At 35.0% G+C, this 27,207-nt stretch overlaps 1 protein-coding gene across 1 annotated transcript in view; it reads left to right on the plus strand.

Moving 5' to 3' along the window:
- Nucleotides 1–453: 453 nt before the first annotated feature.
- Nucleotides 454–27,207, plus strand: part of CUNH14orf39 (chromosome unknown C14orf39 homolog) — a 50,682-nt gene continuing 23,928 nt past the window's right edge. Inside the window, exons 1-10 of the mRNA XM_047079912.1 lie at nt 454–502; nt 597–653; nt 3,313–3,439; nt 7,776–7,865; nt 16,405–16,592; nt 16,678–16,720; nt 18,706–18,826; nt 19,751–19,842; nt 22,527–22,657; nt 23,359–23,435. Of these exons, the coding sequence (XP_046935868.1) occupies nt 454–502; nt 597–653; nt 3,313–3,439; nt 7,776–7,865; nt 16,405–16,592; nt 16,678–16,720; nt 18,706–18,826; nt 19,751–19,842; nt 22,527–22,657; nt 23,359–23,435 (975 nt within the window). The remainder of the gene's footprint in view (nt 503–596; nt 654–3,312; nt 3,440–7,775; nt 7,866–16,404; nt 16,593–16,677; nt 16,721–18,705; nt 18,827–19,750; nt 19,843–22,526; nt 22,658–23,358; nt 23,436–27,207) is intronic.

Here is a 27,207-nt window from a genome sequence, read left to right on the forward strand (position 1 = left end):
TCCTAAGGGTAAAATTGCTCTCTTCCTGGGTTTTACCTTGCTGTTGGTAAAGGACTTTGTTTAGGACTCTTGCTACGCGTAGTAGTACACACGCCAAGAAAGGACATATTCAGATACTAGTTATTTTCAAAGGCGTATCGTTTTGGGAAGTCTTGGTGTCTGTGGACTCCAGAAGATTCAATGACTTATTGCAGTACCACATATAAACAATTATGAAGGCTCTCTCCGCCCCCCAGGTATTTCAGTCGTGCAGCGACATTCAGCAAGTATTAAGTGCCCAGTACTGGACTGAAGGTGTTCCTCCCCTTCCCAGTGCTTGCCCCCCACCCCATATTTTTCTGTAATAATGTCTGATTAGAAAGTTTGCTACGGAATGAATATATGCTGTTTTGCATATGACTTCAGAAATTCCTTCTTATAAATATTTTTGTGTTTTTTAGTGTAGCATCCAAGATGAATGACAGCCTATTTGTCAGTTTGGACAGGCTTTTGCTAGAATTTGGTAGGTATAAAATGAAAATAAAGAAATGGGTAACTATTTGTATTATTATTTAACATTTAACAACGAAGTGAAGTCACAAAATTATTTATTTTAGTTTTCCAGTATGAGCAAGATATAAGTACTAAAGAAGATATGATTCAACGGATTAACAGTAAGTCATTTGGTATGATAAAGGTATTTAGTTTTTAAATTTTTTATGGCATATAAGATAATAATGCAGTTGCCAACTTACAGTTGGCATTATAACTTTTGTGCCAGTTCTATCTAGTGACTAATGCTATTTGCTTGAACTACAGATTCTCAATAATAAATTTCTGTATTCAGCATTTAATTATTCTGTGTTGAAGAATTTTGCTTTAAGCAGAAATAACCCCTTTGGCCCAGGTCATGATCTTGCACTTCATGAGTGTGAGCCCTGCTTGGGCCTCTGTGCTGACAGCTCAGAGCCTGGAGAATTCTGTGTCTCCCTCTCTCTCTGTCCCTCCCCCACTCAACACTCTTTCTCTCTCAAAAATAAAAATTAAGAAATAACCCCTTAATTCAGTGCAGTTAAAAATATGTTTTTTTTCTCAGACAACACCAGTTACTTCAAACATTTTATTGAAAAATTTTTGGTTTTATTTTTAAATTTATGTTCTTTTTTGTAGTTTCAAGTTTGTATTTATTTTTAATCTATTTTATTTGAGAGAGAGAGTGTGAGTGCCAGTGGGGGAGAGCAGCAGAGGGAGACAGAGAATTTTAAGCATGGGGAGCCTGATGCTAGGCTTCCTCCCCACCTTGGGCTCATGAGCTGAGCAGAAGTCCAGAGTTGGACGCATAACCTACTGAGCCACTCAGGTACCCCTCAGGTTTTTATTTAAATTCCAGTTAGTTAACATACAGTGTAGTATTAGTTTTAGGTGTAGGATTTAGTGATTCATCACTTAGATACAACACCCAGTGCTCATCACAAGTGCAGTCCTTAATACCCATCACTCATTTAACCCATCCCCCTGCCTCCTCCCCTCCAGCCACCCTCAGTTTATTCCCTATAGTTAAGAATCCGTCTTACGGTTTCCCCCCCACACTCTATTTTCCCTGTGTTCGTTTTGTGTCTTAAATTCCACATATGAGTGAAATCCCATGGTATTTGTCTTTCTCTGACTCACTTATTTTGTTCAGCATAATACTGTCTAGCTCCATCCATGTCATTGCAAATGGCAAGACTTCATTCTTTTTTGTGGCTGAATATTACGTTATATATATATGCCACATATTCTTTATCCATTCATCAGTTGTTGGACATTTGGGGTCTTTCCAGAATTTGACTATTGTTGATAGTGCTACTATAAACATCGATGTGCATGAGCCCCTTTGAATCAATATTTTTGAATCCTTTGGGTAAATACCTAGTAATGCAATTGCTGGATTGTAGGGTAGTTCCATTTTTAACTTTTTGAGGAACCTCCATACTGTTTTCCAGAGTGGCTGTACCAGTTTGCATTCCCACCAACAGTGCAGAAGGGTTCCCCTTTTTCCACCTCTTTGCCAACATCTGAGGTTTCCTGTGTTGTTAATTTCAGCCATTCTGACAGGTGTGAGGTGATAGCTCATTGTAGTTTTGATTTGTATTTCCCTGATGATGAGTGATGTTGAACATCTTTTCATGTGTCTATTAGCCATCTGTATGTCTTCTTTGGAAAAATGTCTCTTCATGTCTTCTGTCCATTTTTTAACTGGATTATTTGTTTTTTGGGTATTGAGTGTTCTAAGTTCTTTATATATTTTGGATCCTTTGAGTGAATTTTTTTTTGAATTTTTTTTTCAACGTTTATTTATTTTTGGGACAGAGAGAGACAGAGCATGAACGGGCGAGGGGCAGAGAGAGAGGGAGACACAGAATCGGAAACAGGCTCCAGGCTCTGAGCCATCAGCCCAGAGCCTGACGCGGGGCTCGAACTCACGGACCGCGAGATCGTGACCTGGCTGAAGTCGGACGCTTAACCGACTGCGCCACCCAGGCGCCCCAAGAGTGAATTTTTAAAAATCTTTTTAGACATGACCAGAAGTCAGGGGTCAGGATTGATGCATGCCACATTTTCAGGAATAATTCTGAAAAATGATATTATGAGTGAAATGGCAAAGCAAATTACATACATACAGTATTTTAAGATCCAACATAAAAGCTATTATAAAATAGAACCATTAATTTCTTGATTTCTGAAAAGGTAGAATTTGGTTACCTTTCTGTGACAAAAAAGAATACGGAGTATGAGTGCTAATAATTTATTTTAATGTTTAAGAAATTCTATTTTTATCTTGTATTTTTTCACTAGTAATAAAGAAGTGAGTTGAAGGTGTATTTAATAATTGACACGGAATCAGTGAAGGGAAAGTTTACATTTGTCCAAACCGAAACAAGTTAGTATCACATATGACTAAATGTTTACATGAACGCATACAATAAGACGCCACTGATTCTAGATATCACTTGATCTAGCCTTCTTATGTTAAAGATGAGGAACAGGGTCTTTTTTTTTTTTAATTTAAAGTTTTAATTTAAATTCCAGTTAGTTAACATACAGTGTCATATTAGTTTCAAGTGTACTTCTCTTCAGTCCAAACACAAATCCTTTGCTTCTGGATCTATGAGCAAGCCTGGTTCTGGTTCTGTGCTTTTTAGTATAGGGCCCTTCCCATCTCAAACCTCTCTTCTCCATTCTCTAACTCCTCTCCTTTTAGCTAAGTTGCCATACCCCTTTTTCCTCTGTGTTCGTTAATTTTGAATTTATGACTTCTACCTTAAGAAAATAAACATTTCTCCTTTTCAGAATGCTTTGAAGATATTAAAGAAAACAAGGCAGCTATTTGTAAGATACATGAAACTATAAATACGACAGATGAGGAAATTGGTCATTACTGTAAACATAGTGAGGAGATCAAAGACAACTGTAGTAAGTGAGTATTTGAAAGAAATGAACTTTCAGTAATTGTCACTGGATTCTTTATTTAAGGTTTCTGTTATTTATAATTTATAGTTTTTATACTTGGAGACACTGTTGCTTTAAAGTAGTATTTTGTATTAGCAAAATAATGAATCAGGTCTTAAATTGCTTTGCTACATGCTTCTGTAAAAAGGGCTTATAGGAGGATCAAAAGAAAAATAGAAGCACTGTAAGATCTAATTCAGATCCAAATAGTTTGCAGAATTTTGAATAATATAGGCTCAGTATATAAAATTCCTATTGGATAAAGTTGAAACAATTTCCGTATTTGAATTTTTAAGATTTATTTTTATGTAGGAGAATCTAGCCTAAAATAAGTTGATTTTCAAAGTGAAAGTACTTACTATGTTAAGAATTCTTTCAACATGGCTTCAGGTTCTGGATCCTAATGGTTAAATTTACTATAAGACATAAACATTTTGAAGCAAAGGCTTACTAATAGAACTTTATTATATATTACAAAAATAAAATGTGTCAGGGTGTCTGGGTGGCTCAGTCGGTTAAGCATCCGACTTCAGCTCAAGTTATGATCTCGCAGTTCATGAATTCAGGCCCCGTGTTGGGCTCTCTGCTGACGGCTCAGAGCCTGGAGCCTGCTTCAGATTCAGTGTTTCCTCCTCTCTCTGTCCCTCCCATGCTTACGCTGTGTCTCTCTCTGTCTCTCAGTAATAAATAAACGTTAAAAAATTTTTTATAAATAAATAAAATGTGTCAATTTTCTGTACTTAATATAGACCATTGTCTTTGTATTAACTACTATATTTCAGAATCCTATTTGTTTAAAAATATATTGTTATTCAAAAAATTTTTAAATATTTTATTTTATTATTTCTTTTGAGGGCAGGGGAGGGGCAGAGGGAGAAGGACAGAGAGAATTGTAAGCAGGCTCCACACCCAATGCAGAGCCCAATGTGGGGCTTGATTCCATGATCATGAGATCATGACCTGGCTGAAATAAGGAGTCAGGTGCTTAATCAACTGAGCCACCTGTTATTCAGAATTTTAATAAATCTTTTTTATTTTTCCCCTTTATAAAAGTAGCACATACCTAGTATAGAAATTCAAAAAGTATACAAATGTGTGGAATAAAAAGTTACTCTGTCTGCAGTTCCCACCTCAACGCTGTCCTCTTCCTTAAAGGAAATCATTTTTAATCATTCTGAGAATCTTTTCAGGCATTTTTCAATAAAAATTCAATATCATTATTACATAGACATATATATATGTATGTCTACTTTTTCTTTTTATAATATGGGATCATACTGTACTTATAGTTTTTAAATTTAACAGTATGTTATGTAAATTGTGCTATACATGTAATGATTATGTATAGATTTAATTCTTTAACAGCTCCATAGGATTTTATAGTATTGATGTATCTTATATCATTTAACCATTCCCCTATTAATAGACATTTAGGTTTCCAGTTTTTCCCTAATATGAGCAACATGTACTGGTATCCTTCCATATTAATGGACCTGTTGCTATAGAATGAGCTTCTAGACATGTAGTTGTTAGATCAAAGAGTATGCACATTTAACTGTTTGATAGATAATGCTGAACTGCTCTCCAAAAAGATTATATGAATTCATACTTCCACCAACAGTATATGAGAGTTCTTGCTTCCTCATACCCTTGCCAACACCGAAATTATGCTTAAATTTTTGTTTAAATTTTTTGGCAATCTGATCAACAACAAAAAACCACATATTATTGAACTTTTTCTTTTATTTTGATTTAAGTTTTATTGTAGGAAGTTTTACCAGTGGTTTCCTTCAACTAGATGCAGTGGGTGCTGGAAAAGTAGTTTCCCGTTAGAATCTGCTGTTCTAAGAACCAGTTGTAGAACCAGTACAAGATGTACTGTACTTCAGACAAGCTTAATCTCTTGCTGGGTTCCAAGGACAGTTAGTAGAGATCTTAATATCATGATATACCTCTAATTCATGATTTCACCATACTGGTTAAGAGATTGAAATGTGGAGTATGAATTCATGAAAGTACTAGAAGAATTGTAAGTGACTGTATAATCTTTGAGAGTAGAAGACCTTTCTAAGTGTGTCACCAACAGTAGAAACTACAGAGGAGACAATGGATAAATGTGACTATACACAAATTAAAATGAAAAATGCCCCCAAATGGTATAAAAGGCAAAAGAATAAGGTTGGAAAAGTGTCAAGTAATGGTTATTTTTAAAAATGTAAAGTACTTGTGGAAACTAATAAGCAAAAGCCCTGTTAGAAAAATGGGCAAAGAAAATAAATAGGAATAGGTAAATACCAAAATGAAGAAATGTATGTTTAAGAAACATGTGAATAAATGCCCAATCTTACTAGTAATCTAAGACATCCAAATTCAAGCAATAATAAAATGCTACTTTTTGCCTTTAAGTTTTACAGAAATTTAAAGAAAGATAATATCCTGTGTTGGCCAGGGAATAAGAAAATCACTTACCTTGTACACTATAGTAATGTATGCTGGTATAAACCTTTTGGATGATATGTCAGTATTTTTTTAAAAAGCTTTAAAAATAAACATGACTTTTGTTGTACCTGGGTGGCTCAGTGGGTTAAGTGTCCAACTTTGGCTCAGGTCATGTTCTCTTGATTTGTGAGTTTAAGCCCTGTATCAGGCTCTGCATTGACCATGCAGAGCCTGATTGGGATTCAGTCTCACCCCCTCTGTCTATGTCCCTCCTCAACTCTCTCAAAATAAATAAATAAGCTTAAAAAATTAAAAAATAAATAAACACGACTTTTGATTAAACGTGTCCATTTCTGAGAATTTTTCGTAAGGAAATAATTAGGCATTCTCTCAAAGATGTAATGTATAACAAGGTGTTTTATTTCAACCTTTTTTAATGATAGGAAAACATTGGAAGCAACTCTAGCGTACAACATTAGGTGATGGGTTAAATGGATTTTGGTATGTGCATATGAACAGTAAGCAGCCAATAAAATTATGAATGTATATTTATTGACATGGAAAGAGGTTAACTTTCTATTGACACGAAAAGATGTATATTGCAAACTGAATGAAGCAATAAAACAACATTCATAGTATGAACCCAGCTTAGTAATTGTATATATATATATATATATATATATATAATTAGAAATAAACTGGGAATATGTACATCAATATGTACATGCTTACAGAGAATATCTTTTCAGTGAACATGTATTTCTTACAGAATTTTTAAAACACTCAGAATATGTGTATGTATAACTTTTGACCTTATAATTCCATTTTTGGGAATGTTTTCTAAGGAAATTGTTAGAAATTCAGACAAATATTTAAGTAAAAATTCTATTTACAATGGAAAAACTTAGATTAAGCAAAAATGGCCAACAATATGGGAATGGTTAGACAAAGTTATGGAATATGATGTATTTATTAAAACCTTTACAATGAATTCTAAGTGACAAGGAAAATGTGTATAATTTAAAAGGTGATAAAGGAGGATACACATATATATGAATATAATCTCAAAGATGTTAAATTATGTACTTACAAAATCTGGAAATAGTTTATTAAAACAGTAGTAGTAGATATTATTCTGTATTTGAGAATATGGATGATAGCTATTTCCTTATATACTTCTCTGTGTTTCCAGTGTGAACTTTTTGACTCTGAAAAAATATTAAAAGATTAGAAAAAAGAGCTGGAGGAAATAGTTGAACAACACTTAGAATGGAAGCTGTCATGGTATATGCAAATTTTAGATTTGTCACATTGATAACATTTTTCAAGTCTTAAAACAAAAAATGTGTAAGATAGCTATTCATTTTATTCTTACTATCTGATTTTATAATTCATTTTGGCCTAGTTTCTTTCTTTCTAGTTCAGGAGGGTATAACAATCTGAGTTTCTAAGTTTCAAGGGAGAAAAAGCCTCTCTTTAGCCCTTATAATTCTTTGAATCCTTATTCCCAAAGAATTTCTTAGCCAAGATATGAGAAATAGAAGGAAAGCCTGATGTTGGAGTGTTGCAGAGTATATTCTAGAAATGCCATAGCAATACACAGTCCAACCACGTAACATTTGCTTCTACCTTAGTCATGGTTCCACAATGGGTTTTACATAAAAATTGATCAATGTTGATATTTGAGTGTATGTATGATTGTCTGAGTGGTGGTAGTGGTGGTGATGAGAGGTGGGAATATTTTCTTGTTATAAACTTGTTTTCTCCAGGAAGATATTCATTATCTTTAAATGGTTAAATTCATTTTTATTATCTCTTACAATTTGTCATTCTGAGATGCTAATTACAATTTTTTTTTTCTATAGCTGGAAGCCAACATGTGATGTTTTTCATAAACATGAAGACTATATGCAGGACCAATTTACTGTTTATCAAGAAACTAGTGAAAAAGACAAGTACGTATATTAATTTAAGCTTATCAATTCTATAATTTATTAATAGGATATGTGTAGCAAAGACGTTACTTGAAAAATGCAGAAACTTTGTACGTTGAGAGGTTTTTTTTTTTTTTTTTAAAGTAAATCCAGTGCTTTGTACTCTTTCGGTACCATTGGAGGTCTACCTCTTCGTTATAAAGCTCTACTGAATCCTTAGGTAGAAACAATTTGTCAGTAGCAATTGTTATAGCAGAGTGCTTCAATTAATGGTCTTTATAACTGAATTGTTACAGGTAAACATCTGGGGGAATAGTTAGCTATAGAATTAGCTTATGAAAAATTTGGAGTTTTGACTTTTGAAGGGGATTTTATTTATTTTTATTTTTTAGAAACTGTTTTCCATCAACCTTATTTCCATTTTGTTTGCCTCTGTAAAAGAGCAGCTTAAGACCACTCAGTGGTTGTCCCTATCCATTCAGTGGCCTGAGCAGTGGGAGCTGCAGATCAGTCTTCAGTGGCAGGCTAAGCACTCCAGTCTTCAGTAGGGAACTGCTGAATAGGCACAGAGGGCACCTGCAGACCTTGAAGGGGATTTGATATGAGACTTCTCTTTTTCAGAAAGCTAATGTAGTGGGGTATTATATTCTGATGGAGAAACCCCAATATTTGTATGGGTTTATTTTATTATGTATAAAATAACCTGGTCTTGAGTACTAAATGTAATTAGTGAATATAATAAAACAAGTTGAAAGACTTTGAATATATTATATAGCATTATAATTTCACTTAATTTTTTTTCAAAGGTCAGTTTTTTTTAAATATAATTTTTTGTCAAATTAGCTAACATACATAATATACAGATTGCTCTTGGCTTTGGGAGTAGATTCCCATGATTCATCATTTATATACAACACCCAGTACTCATCCCAAGTGCCTTCCTCAATGCCGGTCACCTATTTTCCCCTCCCCCCTGCCCTCCATCAATCTAATTCTTCATCAAAGACCAAGTTTAAAATATTCAAATTGATGGAATATTTTGGCCTTCACAATTCCACTTCTTCATGTAACCTTCCTTGATTTTTAATCCAGTGCTAGTTATTTATTTATTTATTTACTTACTTATTTATTTTTATTTTTTAAATATAATTTATTATCAAATTGGCTAACCTACAGTGTGTCACTTAATTTTTATAAAATGTTTATTTTTGAGACAGAGCATGAGTGGGGGAGGGGCAAAGAGAGGGAACAGAGTATCCAAAGCAGGCTCTGCCCTGACAGCAGTGACCCTGATGCGGGGCTTGAACTCAGGAGTCATGAGATCATGACCTAAGCTGAAGTCAGATACTCTGAGCCATCCGGGCACCCTAATTTCACTTAATTAAAAAAATTGAAATATTTTCATAAATATTTTTTTCATAAATATTGAAATATTTCATAAATATTTTCATCATTTTTTATATTTTATGTCCTCTTTTATACTTTATTTTGTTGTTTTTTTTACTTTTCTTCTGGATTTATTGATATATAATTGACATATAACATTGTTTAAGTTTGAGGTGTACAAACATGATGGCTTGATACATGTATGTATTTTAAAGTGTCTGCCACAGTAAGGCTAGGTAGGTAGCACATCTGTCACCTCATATAACTACTGGGGTTTTTTGTAGTAAGAACATTTAAGATTTACTCTCTTAGCAATTTTTAAGGATATAATACAGTATTGTTATATTTACCATGCTGTGTGTTAAATCCCTAGAACTTATTTACCTTACAACTGGAAGTTTGTATCCTTTGGGCAACATCTCCTGGCCCCTGGCAGCCATCATTCTATTCTGTTTTGATGATCTGGCTTTTTTTAGATTTTTCATATAATTAAGATCATATCATATTTGTTTTTCTCTTAATCACTCGGCATAATACTCTCAAGGTCCTTCCACGGTGTCATAAATGGCAGCAGTTATTTATTATGACTGAATATAAAATTCCATTGCATATATATACCACATTTAAAAAAATTTTTTAAAGGGTTGGGATTTTTAATTTTTATTTTTAAACTCTCTGCTCAACATGGGGCTCCAGGGCTGAATTTTTTCCATTGAATGTGTGTGTGTATATATATATATATATATATATATATATATATATACACACACATATATATATATATACACGTGCGCACACGCACGCTCACACACACACACACATACATACATACGTATATATTACTTCTTTATCCATTCATCTGTAGATGGACACTTGGGTTGCTTGCATATTTGGTTATTGTAAATAATTCAGCTATAAACATAGGGGTTCATATATAATTTTGAATTAGTATTTTTGTTTTTGGGGGCTAAATACCCAGTAGTGGAATTACTGGATCATATGGTATTTCTGTTTTCTATTACCAAGTGTGTGGACTGGTATGACTCCCAATAGGTCCCTGGGAGGCCTCCTGGCTAGTCACTGGATAGATCTGTGGGTAGTCATGACTGGCCCTAAACTTTAGTAGCCAGAAGGGACTGGAACTGAGCCTTAGTGAGGTTTCAGTTTCCACAATCAAGATTGAGGTCTGTAGTCCTGGCTATGAAGGGACAGAAGGGTTTGTCTTCCACCAGGTCCCTGGGTGAGCTGGACCACTCCCTGACTGTAGCAGGAGGGGCTGGAGCCAAGTATAGGGCCCTTTTAGAATTTCTAGGGATACATATAGGAGTACCTATTTGGGGGGCTCCAGGGCTAGCAGGTCTGCTGGTGGCCTTTGGCTGTGAGAGACCTAGAACTAAGTATATGGCTCTTGAGGATCTCCTTGGGTGCAGACAGGAGTGTCTCCCACTGGGAACTAGACCCTTAGTACTGCTGATAAACTGTAGCTGTGAGGGGGTTGGAACCAAGCATAAGGCCCATCAAGTATCAGGATCTTTAGGGGCACAGACAGGAGTGTCTCCTGCTGGATCCCTGTGCCAGCAGGACTCTTTGATGACTGTGGCTGGGATGGGCTCGAGCCCAGTTAATGGGGCCCTTCCAGAATCTATAGTCTGAATGAGTGTGGCAAGCTTGCCTCCAGGGGCTCCCAGACTGCGACCATAGGGACTAGAGCTGGTTCATGGGCCACTGCAGGGTCCACAGCTGGGACCAGGGGATGTATGCTTATTTCCTGACACAGGGGTGGGCATGACTCCTGAGTCCTTTGGTGTATAGTGCTGGTAACAGACCCAAGGCCAAATGGGCTGTAGCTGAGGTCTCAGGAGTACAGAACTATTTCTGGGTCTGTAGTCAGGACCAGAGTGAGTTAACCACCAGGATGTGAGCCTGCCTTCTCAAAATAGCTCTTCTTAGTCTTGGACTACACCAGGGTTTCACAGTCTCCTACCTGGATCACAAAGCTCTCACAAATGCACTTTTGTCCATGGATATATGGTAATTATTATTTTTGAGGGGGCAATACACATGAGGGATGTTTTATTCTGTCCTCTTGCTGACATCACTCCAATTTTTATATTTTAATTAAAAACATACTAAATATAGACTGCAATACCCTTTATATTCAAAGATAGGTCTTAAGATAACAACTGAAGTAATAGATTTGGACTTTGTTGGCATTTGAAATCATGGAAATAGGTAAGATTGTCCATGGAAATGAATAGAGCAAAAAAATAGAGTATACAGTCATCCAAGGAATAGGTAAAGGGTGAAATTAGTGAAAGAGACTGTTACTTTGTCATTTTTAGACCCTGTTTCAATCTAAAAAGGATTTGAGATAATTTGTATAATGCCATAGTGTTAAAAGAAAACTAAATATAAAAATTAAGGCTATAGTAATATAAGGATAATGTAAGAAGATGAAGCATTTGATTAGAATAGAAATTCATATTACATGGCCTTGTACATTTGTTAAATATAGATACAGATTAGGTTCTGGAATTCCTAGTAGTCAGGCATTGTGGAAATGTGATCATTTTGGGATTCAGAGTATTCATTTATTTTTTTTTTAATTTTTTTTTCAACGTTTATTTATTTTTGGGACAGAGAGAGACAGAGCATGAACGGGCGAGGGGCAGAGAGAGAGGGAGACACAGAATCGGAAACAGGCTCCAGGCTCTGAGCCATCAGCCCAGAGCCTGACGCGGGGCTCGAACTCACGGACCGCGAGATCGTGACCTGGCTGAAGTCGGACGCTTAACCGACTGCGCCACCCAGGCGCCCCCAGAGTATTCATTTAAAAAACAGTTCAATTGTTAAGGATAAGCAGAAGTTTTTCCTGGTAATGAGATTTGAGAGAAATTTCTCGCCTGAGTTCTCATTAAAGGATAATTATACAGTGTGGTAGTATCTTCAGTGACCTCCCCAAAATAAACAAAATATATATTACTTCTTAGAACATCTCTTAATGCAAGTCATGGCTATAAAACATTATTAAAAATGCTTCTTTGAGAGGCTAGAACAAAGCAGTTCAAAAGTGTACCTAGCTGATAGTGTTTGTTGTGGATGACTTCTCTTAGGTAGCCAGAGTAGTCACTTTAATAGTGGAAACAAGTATTTCTTTCTTAAACCAACCACATAGGTTGATTGAATTGATGACTCAATACCAGATGCTTATAAAAGGAAATGACTCCATTTGTTGGTATCATGGATGCTGAAGGAAATAGAGGAACCAGCTTCTTGTTTCTCCTAATCTTCCATTCTAGACATTCATTAAGACTAGTATTGTCAGCAGATGAGATAGTCAGGGCTCTTCTTGAATCATGATTTTGCTATGCTGGTCTCTGCTAAAGTCCCTGTATGGAGTATATAAGAACAGTGGGCATGAATATACAACATGAATAGGGTAAATGTGGAATGCTAATTTCATCTGAAACTGGCCACTCCAATTCAGTTTTCTATAGGTATTTCCCTCTTCCCTGGACCATTTTCCCAAGAAGTGAGGGATTAGGGGTGCCTAGGTGGCTCAGCCTAGGTGACCTTCAGCTCAGGTCATGATCTTGCAGTTTGTGAGTTCGAGCCCTGCATTGGGCTCTGTGCTGACAGCTCAGAGCCTGGAGCCTGCTTCGGATTCTGTGTCTCCCTCTCTCTCTGCCCCTCCTCCACTTGCACTCTATCTCTGTCTCTCAAAAACAAATTTTTTTAAAAAGAAGTGAGGGATTAATTAGCAAATAGGCATTTAGAGGAATAGGAGTTTTGGGGCTCGACTGCTTTATCTTGCTAAAGGGGACAGAGTTCAGTGTACACATATATATATATATATATATATATTTTTTTTTTTTAAATTTATTTTGATAGAGAACAAGTGGGGGAGGGGTAGAAAGAGAGGGGGACAGAGGATCTGAAGTGGGCTCCGTGCTGACAGCAGAGAGCCTGACATGGTGCTCAAACTCACAAACTGTGAGATCATGACCTGAGCCAAAGTCAGATTCTTAACCGACTGAGCTACCCAGGTGCCCCCAGAGTTTATTTAGTATATTAAAAAATTAAAACATGAGGAGATTCAGATCTGCTGATCAGTACAATGCTGTTATCCTTACTTTTTTTTCTCAGTATACAAGCATTTATGAATACTGTTCTTTTCTCATCTGTTAAGATGAGATAACCAGAGTATCTTTAAATAAGTTTCCCCCATATAGAATGTTTTGATTTAGAAAATTTACAAAATTTAGGGGCGCCTGGGTGGCGCAGTCGGTTGGGCGTCCGACTTCAGCCAGGTCACGATCTCGCGCTCCGTGAGTTCGAGCCCCGCGTCGGGCTCTGGGCTGATGGCTCAGAGCCTGGAGCCTGTTTCCGATTCTGTGTCTCCCTCTCTCTCTGCCCCTCCCCCGTTCATGCTCTGTCTCTCTCCCAAAAATAAATAAACGTTGAAAAAAAAAATAAAAAAAAAAAATTTACAAAATTTTGAGGAACATAAGGACTGTATATTTTTAGAAAATTTTCAATGCATGTTCTTTCTTGAAACTTAAGAATTGGGTAGAAAGAATCTAAAGAATATATTTCCTATGATAAACCTGGATTGAACATTTTCATTGTTGTAGATTAGGATTAGCAAACTTTTTTTTTAATTTTTTTTTTTAAGTTTATTTTTGAGACAGAGAGAGACAGAGCATGAACGGGGAAGGGTCAGAGAGAGAGGGAGACACAGAATCGGAAGCAGGCTCCAGGTTCCGAGCCATCAGCCCAGAGCCCGATGCAGGGCTCGAACCCACGGACCACGAGATCGTGACCTGAGCTGAAGTCGGACGCTCAACCGACTGAGCCACCCAGGCGCCCCAGCAAACTTTTTTTTTTGTAAAGAGCCAGATAGTAAATATTTTAGGCTTTGTGGGTTATACTAAGTCTCTGTTGATACTCAACCTTACTGTTGTGATGCAAGAACAACTTTAGACAATACAAAATGAATGGCTGTGTTCTAATAAAACTTTATTTATGGACATTACAGCTTGAATTTCATATAATTTTAATGTGTCATGAAATACTATTATTTTGTTTTTCAGTAATTTTAAAATTTAGAAGTTATTCTTAGCTCACAGGCCATACAAAAACAAGTGACAGGTTAGATTTGGCCCATAGTAACTGACCCCTATTGTAGATCAAGCAAAAGTCAAATGAGAAGGAAGAGTTAATATCCTTTTGCAAGAATTAACTGTCCCACTTAAGACTTGTGTCTACATAGATGACTGATCCACCTCTACCTGATTTAGACTGGAGGAGCTCCTCCAAACAGTGCTGAAATTTCCTTCATAAAACAGATATGGAGTATATAAGAATGATTGTGAACCTAGAGTTCTAACACATAAAACATGACTTCCTTTATAATGTTAGCTTAGAGAGTTGAGGATTTAGAACACATAGTTGTAGAGGTAGATGGACTGGGGACAATAACAACTGAAAACTCAGGGAGGATAGAGATCAGGAAGTCATCAGAAGAACCAGGTTCTCATTGTAGTTTTGATTTGCATTTCCCTGATGATGAGTGTTGAGCACTTTTTCCTGTGTCTGTTGGCCATCTGTTTATCTTCTTTGGAAAAATGTTTATTCATGTCTTCTGCCAATTTTTAATTGGATCATTCATTTTGGGGTGTTGAGTTTTATAAGTTCTTTATATATTTTAGATACTAACCCTTTGTCAGATATGTCATTTGTAAATATCTTCTGCCATTCTATAAATTGCCTTTTAGTTTTATTGATTGTTTCCTTCACTGAAGAAGGTTTTAATTTTGATGAAGTCTTGGGGCATCTGGGTGGCTCAGTCGTTTGGGCGTCTGACTTCGTCTCAGGTCATGATCTCACAGTTCGTGGGTTTGAGCCCCATGTCAGGTTCTGTGCTGACAGCTCAGAGCCTGGAGCCTGTTTCAGATTCTGTGTTTCCCTCTCTCTCTGCCCCTCCCCTGTTCACGCTCTGTCTCTGTCTCAAGAATAAATAAACATTAAAAAAAATTTTAACTTTGATGAAGTCTCAAATATCTTTTGATGAAATCCCAAATACCAACAACACAAGAAACAACAGGTATTGGCAAGGATGTGGAGAAAGGGAAACGCTCCTGCACTGGTTGGTGGAAATGCAAACTGGTGCAGCTACTCTGGAAAACGGTATGGAGGTTCCTCATAAAGTTAAAAATAGAACTGTCTTATGAGCCAGCAGTTGTACTACTAGGTATTTACCAAGAGAATACAAAAACACTAATTTGAAGGGATACATGCACCCCAATGTTTATAGCAAACATTACCTACAATAGCCAAATTATGGAAACAGCCCAAGTGTTCACTGACTGATGAATGGATAAAGAAGATGTGGTATACACACACAAACACACACACACACACACACACACACACACACACACACAGTGGAACATTAGGCATAAAAATGAATGAAATCTTGCCATTTGCAATGACATGGATGAAACTAGAGTCATGCTAAGCAAAGTAAGTCAGAGAAAAGCAAATGCCATATGATTTCACTCCTATGTGGAATTTAAGAAACAAAACAAATGACCATAGGGAGAAAAAAGAGGCAAATAAGAAACAGACTCTTAACTGTAGAGAACAAACTAATGTTTACCAGAGGAGAGGTGGGTGGGGGATGGGTTAAATAGGTGATGGAGATTAAGGAGTGCACTTGTGATGAGCACCAGGTGTTGTATGTAAGTGCTGAATCACTAAATTGTACACCTGAAACTAATATTAGACTGTATGTTAACTAACTAGAATTTAAATAAAAACTAAAAAAAAAAAAGGTTCTGCACTGTCTTAGGATGAGAAAAAAAAGAGATCACTGAGTTGGACAGTTAGATCATTGGTGACCTTGTGAAGGGTAGTTTCTTTGGAATGGTGAGAGTAAAAGTTAAATGGAAGAGGATTAAGGAATGAATAACTCAGGTAGTGGGAAAGTAAAGACTTGAAAAGTGTGATGGAGTTAAGGAAAGTTTGAAGGGCAGACAGTATTGAGGGAAACGGATAAGTAGGTATTTGACTTGCCATTTATACTTAGTTTAGTAGACTTTAACAAGTGATACTTAGAAAGTTTCTAGATATACTGTTTTTATATTGACATCATTTTTTAAAATTTTAACAGAAAAATGTATCATGATTATGTATGTCAGTATAAAGATGTTTTGAAGCAATATCAACTAAAATACTCAGAAACACCTCTTTCACATGTATATTATGAGAAGAAAAAAGAACATGAAGAAATTCAAAATAGAGTGTTGGCATGTACTGAACAACTAAAAATGAATGAAGCTATCTTTATGGAACTTCTAGGTATTAACATTTTTTATATATTGTTTAATAATTGTATCTTTGTAATGAATAATGAATTAGACTAAAATATGATTTTGTTTTTCAGTACCTGCTCCTTTTCCATCACTTACTAAATGGACATTACATATGTATCCACAAAAGTACTTCTACCTAGAATTTTTGTAGATAAGTATTTTTTTCTGTATTTTGTCATTGTGATTCCTTGGTAAGTATCACATGGATTTGGAGTTTTTTGCTTGTTTAATTAAAAAAATGGAGAAGTGGGGCGCCTGGGTGGCGCAGTCGGTTAAGCGTCTGACTTCAACCAGATCATGATCTCGCGGTCCGTGAGTTTGAGCCCCGCGTCAGGCTCTGGGCTGATGGCTCAGAGCCTGGAGCCTGTTTCCGATTCTGTGTCTCCCTCTCTCTCTGCCCCTCCCCCGTTCAAGCTCTGTCTCTCTCTGTCCCAAAAATAAATAAACGTTGAAAAAAAAATTAAAAAAAAAATAAAAAAAAATGGAGAAGTTACTTTACAGGTCAGCTGGGGTTAGTTTTCATATTTATATACATGTGATCAGAAGCAAGCAGTTTTAATGAGAATAAAGTGATGACTGCTTTAAGTGGTGTATCTTAGCAACCAAACCAATGAAGAAGTCTTCTTGCTCTGTCTTACCAAAGAAAGAATTCCAATTAAATCAATTGGTTATTACTTGTTAGAATGGAAGGTGGTAATCACAATTATTTACTCATCTATAGAAATTCATTGGGGACTACCTTGTGCCAGGCAATCCTCAAGAAGATACAGAGCTTTCTTGCAGGGAGCTCACAGTTTAGTAAGGGAGACAGACACGTAAACAAATAATTCTAATACAGTGGCATTATATTAGATGATTAAGTAATTCTTAATTGGTCTAAGTATCATCTGTTTGTCAAGGTGATCTTCCCTGATGATGAACTTAGAACTTTAATCCTCTTCCAACCTCTGCAATCCTTCATATGCTTTCCTATTAGATTATAACTCCACTGTTTGTACTAAGTCTTCTTTATCCCTGCATTCTACCTTGCTTCATTCTGCTTCATCCTAAATCATCTTTTAACTCCTTTGCTGCTTGCTGCCTTCATGTTTAGGTTTTAGCTTATAAACAACTGTAAACAGCATAGTTGTTCATTTGCTGCCTGTGTTGTAACTTCTCAATGGGAAGAGGCAGAGGTTCATTGATGCATGAGGTATAGCGGGGATTAGGGGGTTGGATGTAGGAAGGGATGAGTTACAAGATTATATGAGAAACAAGAACAGGTGATGAAGGTAGGGAGAATTGAAGATTAGGATTTAAATGTCTATATTTAAAATTTAATTGATACTTTTTATAACAATATAGCATAAATAATATTCATGTGAAATTTTATGTTCCAGCATATAAATTATGTATTTTAGGGCAGAGTAGGAGATATTCCATCTTAAATAGATTTTCTCTGGAGTTCTTGTTCACTATCACTATTTTATTTTTAAATTCCCCTAAATGGATTATAGAGTAACTTAGGAAGTTGTAGTGATTAATAACTGTGCAGGATGTCTGTTAACAGCTGAGAAATTCTCTACTTGAAATTGTTGTAACTTCAGTTCAAGCAGAAAGTCCAGATGGAAGATCTTGCTGTTTTCTGAGTCCTGCAGGCTGCACTGATGAACCTTACAGAACAAGAAAAGAGAAATTGATTGGGTAGATTTTTAAATATTGATTTTGGAACAAATAAATAATGGAAACACAAGAAGTTAAATTTGGACCTGAATTGATTACATATTTTTAGTTATACCAAATAACTTGATGAACTTAGGTAAAAAAACAAAAGCAAAAAAAACCCATGTGAAATATTTAAGTGAAAAAAAATTCTAACATATTTTAGGTGAAATGTTTTTAAGTTCATTACATAATATAGGTAAGCAACAAGTTATCTTTGTCAGTTTGCCAAATGTTCATGTTAGCATTACCTATTTTCAGGCACTGTTATTAATATTGCTTACTGCTTATATGGAACATTTTATAAATAATGTGACATAATGTTAACTATTTCTGATATGGTACATATGTTATAAATGTCAATTTTACTTGCATAACATCATTCCTTAATATAAAAGGGTTAATGTGAGATGTAAAACACAAAATATTCTTAAACATGCCAGAAGTTTTTCCAAAAGTTCATCTGAATTGAAGAAAGAAGTAGATGAAGTGGAAATAGAAATTAATTATTTAAACCAGGTATATATTTTGTAATATATTTCTAATATATTTAAGGTATATGTGTAATGGTATATTTAGTCTTAGAAGAGCTATTTCCAAAAAGCCTAAATATGGAGAATGGCTTATGATAATTTATTTGCCTCAGATTATCTTTGGATCCAAAAATATGTTTTAGGTAGTAAGTATATTTAATTTTAAGTTTTAGGGAATGGTTTAATTTTCTTTGGCAGCTGAAAAAAGATGAGTAAAGAGCAAGATGTAGCTTAATAACAGGAATTTAAAGGCACTCACTACAACAGTGTTGTCAGCAAAGAAAACAAGACAATAAATGGTTTTAAGAACTTAATCTTGAAAATTTATGACTATAATCTTTATAGAGCTAGGCTAGAACTAGTTTAGACTTAAAGATTGATGGTGCATAATTTCTTGAATACATTTTTAATGTCATCTATTGAAATGGCTTTCATCGACTGAGAACCCATCAAAGTTACTTCCAGATTCTGAGAAAAAAATAGAATAGCTAATTTTCTGAATTTTTTGAAAATTGTGTTAAAGAAGATACATTTACCATTCATAGGTATTAGGTTCCAAATAACAGTAAAGTCATTTTAGTAGTAAGAACAAAGTAGATGCTACTTCCTTTAAAATGTATGATAACTAGGTCTATTTACGGGGAATTGATGTCTGCTTTGCTTCTGATCATAGTCTTTAAAAAAGAAGATGGAAGTTCATTGAATCTAGGTTGGCTAATGAAATTGTAAGGAAAAATTAAAGGAGTATGATTTATTGTTAATTTTGACCTGGTTTTAGCAACTTTTACTAAATATAGCTAATACTACAAAAACATAAATCCTGTAATTATATAGAAAAATCATATTTATTAAGATAAAGCATGTGTTCCTTGGTACTTACTTTGTTCTGCTTTGTCATTTTTCTTTTTAGCAGATTGCAAGACTTCATGAAACTAAGAATCTTGCAGAAACTCTGGAAGAAAAAAATAAAAATAAGGAAAAGAGAAAGGAATTGAAAGAAAGGTATAGGTAAACCTTAAAATGGGATTTTATGTGAATGGTTATTCTGCATCTAAACATTTGATTCCATATTCTATCCCAAGCCACTAATATTCACACAGTATCTATATACATTTTTGTGCAGGCTATTTTCTGCTTATTTATTATGAAAAATATTAATTTATACCCTTAAATACTGTAGACTAACATTAAAATGTGCTTGTTATTTAGTAAGGCCAAGGATAATGTATAGAGAGAAATAAGGTAGCAGCAGCACATTTGCTGTTTTATAAGCTACCTTTCATCCAGTTTCCATGATGGGTCACCAGTAGGAGTAAAACAAAGGAATAATAGTGGGAGCAGCATTATATTTAACTTTTTAAAAAATGTTTATTTATTTACAGGGGAGCCTGGTGGCTCATTCAGTTAAGCGTCTGACTTTAGCTCAGGTTATGATCTCCCAGTTCGTGTGAGTTCGAGCCCCATGTGGGGCTCTGTGCTGACAACTCAGAGCCTAGAGCCTGCTTTGGATTCTGGGTCTCCCCCTCTCTCTCTGCCTCTCTCTTTTTGTGTGCTCTCTCTCTCTCTCTCTCCCTCCCTCTCCCCCCCCATAACAACCATTTAAAACTTTTTATTTATTAACCATAAAAAATGGTTATTTATTTATTATTCTGAGAGAGAACTGAGCATGCGTGAGCCAGTGGGGGAGGAGCGGCGAGAGGACAGAGAGAATCCCAAGCAGGCTGTGTGTTATCAGTGCAGAGCCCAACATGGGACTCTGTCCCTAGAACCATGAGATCATGACCTGAGCTGAAAACAAGAGCTGGATGCCCAACCAGCTGAGCCACCCAGGCACCCCTGTATTTACCTTTTTTTCACTCTGTCACCAGCTTGACCGTCCTTTTGCCACAGAGAGTGAAGATGAATCAAAATGCTACTGAATCTGTGGCATCATATGTTTCCTTGCTTTTCATCCTTATGGTGATAAAGCAGACATCAGTGAGGGAGGCATTAAAAAAAAAAAGTTAGATTTTACCTGTTACTGTGTGACAGAAAAATAGATGTATTACTGTTGCTGTGTCTGATAAAATTTCTACCTTTTCTCTTTTTGCCCAAATGCTTTTTTATTCTTTTTAAATTCATCTCCTTAGTAGGCTCCATTACTCTTGTCCTGATGTTTCAACACATTTCCTCTCCAAAGTTAATTTCTCTGATCCCACTTCCTTGGATCTATTAATTTTCTTGATTCCCCCCTCCCACTTCTTACAAACATAATAATGTTGTCTTGGGGCGCCTGGGTGGCGCAGTCGGTTAAGCGTCCGACTTCAACCAGGTCACGATCTCGCGGTCCGTGAGTTCGAGCCCCGCGTCAGGCTCTGGGCTGGTGGCTCGGAGCCTGGAGCCTGTTTCCGATTCTGTGTCTCCCTCTCTCTCTGCCCCTCCCCCGTTCATGCTCTGTCTCTCTCTGTCCCAAAAAATAAAAAAAAAACGTTGAAAAAAAATTAAAAAAAAAAATAATGTTGTCTTTAATTCTCCAAAGAAATTGAGTAGGAAATAAGTACATGTATAGAATTTCACTTCATGACTTTTTAGTACTGTAAAAATCCTCTATATTGAGAGGAATTTATATAACTGTTTAGTCATTTTTACTCAATATCTATTTCATAGTTATTATAAATAACATCATTTAAATTATTTAACTAAAACTAATTAAAATTATTTCTTTAGGAAAAATTCAATGAGTAAAAAACTTAAGTAAAATTTTAAGTAAAAAACTAAAAAGACCCATTAAAGTGTTATTGCTTTAGTGGTTTCTGGATTCATGTAGCTGAATTGTTTCTGAATAGTTATTTTTAAAGTTTGAAGTACTCTGAAATCTGTAGCATGTTATTTGTGGATAAAGTTTTGTTTAGAAATTTTTTAACATGTTTAGAAATTCTCCTAAAATTATTATATTTTATTTTTTTAATATGAAATTTATTGTCAAATTGGTTTCCATACAACACCCAGTGCTCATCCCAAAAGGTGCCCTCCTCAATACCCATCACCCACTTTCCCCTCCCTCCCACCCCCCATCAACCCTCAGTTTATTCTCAGTTTTTAGAGTCTCTTATGGTTTGGCTCTCTCCCTCTAACTTTTTTTTTTCCTTCTCCTCCCCCATGGTCTTCTGTTAAGTTTCTCATGATCCACATAAGAGTGAAACCATATGGTATCTGTCTTTGTCTGTATGACTTATTTCACTTAGCATAACACTCTCCAGTTCCATCCACGTTGCTACAAAAGGCCATATTTCATTCTTTCTCATTGCCAAGTAGTATTCCATTGTGTATATAAACTACAATTTCTTTATCCATTCATCAGTTGATGGACATTTAGGCTCTTTCCATAATTTGGCTATTGTTGAAAGTGCTGCTATAAACATTGGGGTACAAGTGCCCCTATGCATCAGCACTCCTGTATCCCTTGAGTAAATTGATTATGTTTTAAAATGAGAGTGTGGTATACTGAGAAGAGCACTGGACTTAATCTGGAAAAGTGTGTTTTAGCTGTGACACCAGTAAATAATTTTATTGGGCAGATATTTTAAATTTTCTGAAACTCAGTTTTACTATCTGCAAAATGAATTTATATAGTATATAAGTCTCTTCTAGATTTAAAATATGTTAATTTTTTACTTACTAAATATTTAATGTAATTTACCCTTCAGAATTTTTGAAAAAGATGAACAACATGTACTTATATTGAATAAAGCCCCTCAAAACAGTCGATTATTTCTTCCATATGAATCTGAGAAAGTCAGACCAATGAAAATGCATTCTTCAGAGGCAAGAGTTGTAGGTACAGTATCTGTTAATTATTTAAAAACTTAGTTTTTTTTGTAAACACATAGAAGAAAAGGCAGAAGCAAATTTTGTTATCATTTGGTGTAAGCAAGAACAAACAATACTAGAGACAAACAGACTCAGAAAAGTATCACTTTGATTCTTTCTGAGAGTGAACAATATGCCTTCTATCCCTAACTTTTTTCTCTTTGAGAGAGAAATCATCCGCATAATATTAAAACAAGTGTTCTGGTTGGGTCACACAGCTGCCAGAGGAGGGTGAATAATAATTTTTCATTTGAGGAATTGTGTTATTAGTGTATGTAATTAAAGTGGGTAGCTGACTTGTATTAATGATATTTGTGACCTAGTCACTGAGATATTTGAATCGTGTTTCATTCAGTGGATCTGCAGATTAGATTAACTACATTGTATTAGATTAACTGCACTAGCTGTTCTTTTTCCCTCAGTCTTATTTGGTTCCTCACTATAAAGATGTAGTTTTGTAAGCTGGTTTTCATTTTACACTCATGCTTGTTATGATAGTTTATATAGTGAGGAATTAAAAGGTTTGCAGGAATTCCACACACTTCTATAATTTAAATTCAATCTTCATGTAACTTGATTTTTTTAATTACAAGTTTATGTTGAATTTTGGGCATAATATTTGATTCTATCTCTGAAATTCATTTGAAGTTGTACAATTTAATAACCTAGATAAAAAAGAAGAAAGTTCTGTGAAACAGTCAAAGCTTGCCAATATTGACTTTAGGCAGAAAGGAAACAACGTGCAGGTAGGTATTTCCTTTTTAATAGTATAAATTAAATATTTGCTTGCATTAAATGAGATAATGAATGTATTTCATTTAGAACATGGGTGTGTGTGTGTGTGTGTGTGTGTGTGTGTGTGTGTGTGTGTTATAAATATATTAAATCAGCCATTACTACAACCTCAGTGTCTAAAAATCTTAGAAGAATTTCAATATGGCAGCCTGAACATATACTGTAGCCTTCTCACTTACTCTAAAAAAATAGAAAAGATATTTAAAAATGCCAAGCCCTGTACCTAGTCAAACCCAGATATTTCTGAAGGAGGAAAACAGGATTAGATTGAAGGGGAAATTGTGACCCAGGACTTGCATAGAACACTATTATAGAAGGTATAGGTCTGGAGACAATGAATAGGGTAATCGGTTGGGTTACTTCAGTGGGAGTTAATTAGTTAACACCTGTTCAACTCATATCTACTCTGCCTTTGGCTAGGCATCAGCAATGGATCACTGTCTGTAGGTGGAAGCAGTAAGTATAGGAGCTTCGGTTAGAGAGATAGATGGTAACTCTAGGGAGTTCTTCTTTTCTTAAGTTTATTTGTTTATTTTGAGAGAGAGCACATGCAGAGGAGGGGTGGAGAGAGAGAGAGAGGGAGAGAGAGAATCCCAAGCAGGCTCTGCACCATCAACACGGAGCCCAACACAGATTTGAATTCAGAAACCATGAGATCATGACCTGAGACAAAGTCAAGAGTCAGATGCTTAACAAACTTAGTCACCCAGTCGCCCTTCTAGGGGGTTCTTGATGCTTAAGAAAAATAAGGAGCATACCACCCAGAAAGCTAGCTTCTGGTGTGGCACATCTCTGTCTTCCCCCATTCTTCCTGAAAATAGTCCAGGGGGGAATTCTCAATGGAAAATATAATTGCCTTTCATTAATTTGTAATTAATACATACAGATAGAGGTGTAGTGGTAACCAAATTAATTAGTGAAACTTATCGTAAATATGTATTAATTACAAAAAATGTTTAAATCTGGTACTAAAATTTCAGATGAGATCAATATGGGATGAAGGTAGGAAGATAAATAAGGGAAACAAAAGTTTACCCAAGTTCTTTTCTTGGGGGCGGGGATGAAAGTAGAGAGAAGATACAAATACTGATTCACTTATATGTTGTTGGGAAAATGTGAATTTATGCGTGTATGTTAAACATGTAAGAGTAACCAAAATAAGAGAAATGACATGCACTAGTTTTAAAACAGTAGAAGAAAAATGATGGAACAACTTAATCAGTCCAACAAAAGGCAGGGATGGAAGAGTAGATAAAATAACTAGAATACATTATAAATAGAAAATAAGATGCCATAAATAGTTCTGAACAAATCAGTATTCAGAAATGTGACAGAGATGCTTCTATGGGATATATAAACAAAATACAGACATATACTTATATTTTTTTCCAAGTTTTATTTAAATTCCAGATGGTTAACATACAGTGTAATATTAGTTTCAGGTGTAGGATTTAGTGATTCTTCACTCCCATACAACACCCAGTGCTTATCAGACAAATGCACTCCTTAATCCCCATCATCCATCTAGCCCATACACTGCCCACCTCCCTTCCAGCAACCCTCAGTTAGTTCTCTGTAGTTAAGAGTCTGTTTTATGGTTTGTTTGCCTCTCTCCTGCCCCTATGTTCATCTGTTTTCTTAAATTCCACCTAGGAGTGAAATCGTATGGGATTTGTCTTTCTCTGGCTGATTTATTTTGTTTAGAATAATACTCACTAGCTCCATCCACATCATTGCAAATGGCAAGATTTCAATCTTTTTGATGGCTGAGTAATATTCCATTATATATGTGTATATAATACACACATATATACATATATATATAATACACACACATGTATATAATATACATATACATATATATCACATTTTCTTTATACATTCATCAGTCGATGGACTTTTGGGCTCTTTCCATAATTTGGCTATTGTTGGTAATGCTGCTCTAACATCAGGGTGAATTGGTATTTTTATATCCTTTGGGTAAATACCCAGTAGTGCAGTTGTTGGATTGTAGGCTGGTTCTATTTTTAACTTGTTAAGGAAACTCCATACTGTTTTCTAGAGTGGTACAGCCATATACATACTTTTAAAATAGAAGAGCTGAAAAAACTTGACAAATGAAGGGTAAAGGTAGAACAATGGGACAAAAACATTGTTATTACAATGCCATATAAAATAGGGAAACAAACCACAAAAGACTCTTAATGATAGAAAACAAACTAAAGGTTGATGGAAGGAGGTGGGTGAGGGATGGGCTAGATGGGTGATGGATGTTAAAGAGGGCACTTGTGATGAGCACTGGGTATTGTATGTAAGTGATGAATCACTGAATTCTACTCCTGAAGCCAGTATTGGAGTGTATGTTAACTAAAATTTAAAAATTAAAAAACAGAGTTCAAGACAAAAAGCATTAATAGGGAAAAATATATTTCATGTTTTTAAAAAGAATAACTCACCAAGTCATAAGAACCACGATAAACTAAATTATACATTTTCAAAATAAATAAAATAAAAATTAATGGAATTCCAAGAAAGTATTTAATCCATAATTTTAAAAAGGATAGCTTTCTCAAAAAAAGTAGTATCTTGAGTTTAGGGTTGAGTTTGGTTACACATTTAACAATACAAAACCAATGAAATGAAATAACAGCATCTTAAACAAGATAAACATTTTTCTCTTACCTGCAGTGAAATTCTAAAGTAGGTGACTCAGGTTCACTAATCAGGGATGATAGGACCATTTATACAGTGTCATTTCTTAGGCTCCCTTTATACTTTCTTTTCCTGATATTTGCAGTATTCACCAAAATTAACTGTTTACTAGAACCAAAAGAATACCTCAATCAATTCTAAAAAGTTGTTCTCTTCACTTACCACTACCTATAAAAAATATAAGTTAAACAAAAATATAGCCCTCCTCTCAAAAAAAAAGTACTTAGCAGAGGGAAAGGAAACTTACACTTTCAAATTATTTGGGGGTTATAGAAGAAATAAAAAGAAAACTTAAAAATTATTTAAAAGAATACTATAAACCAAAACTTGTGGAATATAGCCAAATTGCTTCTCAGAGAGAAATTTATATTTGAAAACAAATATAGAAAATAAAGATTAAAAGTAGCTGAACTTTAAGTAGGAAAAGTTTAATTCCAAGCATGAAAAGTTCAACTCAAAATAGGAAAATAACAATTAATGCAAAGAAAGTAGGAATTAATAAAGAGAAAAAGAGAAATTAATGAAATTAAAAACTTATAGCCAAAAATTAATAACTTTTAAATATCAATAAAATAAATTTTATTATATTTAATAAAATAGGGAAGAGTACGTATCATTGAATATATGGAAGAAATCTTTTCAAAGTCTTAAGAGAATACTATGTAAGACTTTATATCAGTAAATTTGAAAATGTAGGTGAGGGGGACAATTTTATAGGACAATATAAGTTATTAAATAGCCTGAAAAAGAAAAGCATGAATAGATCAATTAACTAGAAATGGAAATGTAGGTGAAACTGAAATGTAAGCAGTTCTCTGTTTTTTCTTTTCTTCTTTATGTGCCTCCCTTCTCCCTCTGCCACACACACACACACACACACCCCTTTCAAAACACGTGGGAATGAGTTTTTCAGGTAAATTTTACCAAACCTTTAGGAAAAAATTGAGTTTCTAAACCATGACACTATAGACATTTTGGGCCAGATAATTCTTTGTTGTAGGGTCACCTTGT

Source organism: Lynx rufus, unplaced genomic scaffold (genome assembly GCF_022079265.1).
Source record: "Lynx rufus isolate CCGP_SWC_20201006 ecotype Redwood Valley unplaced genomic scaffold, mLynRuf1.p SCAF_17, whole genome shotgun sequence".
Taxonomy (NCBI): Eukaryota; Metazoa; Chordata; class Mammalia; order Carnivora; family Felidae; genus Lynx; species Lynx rufus.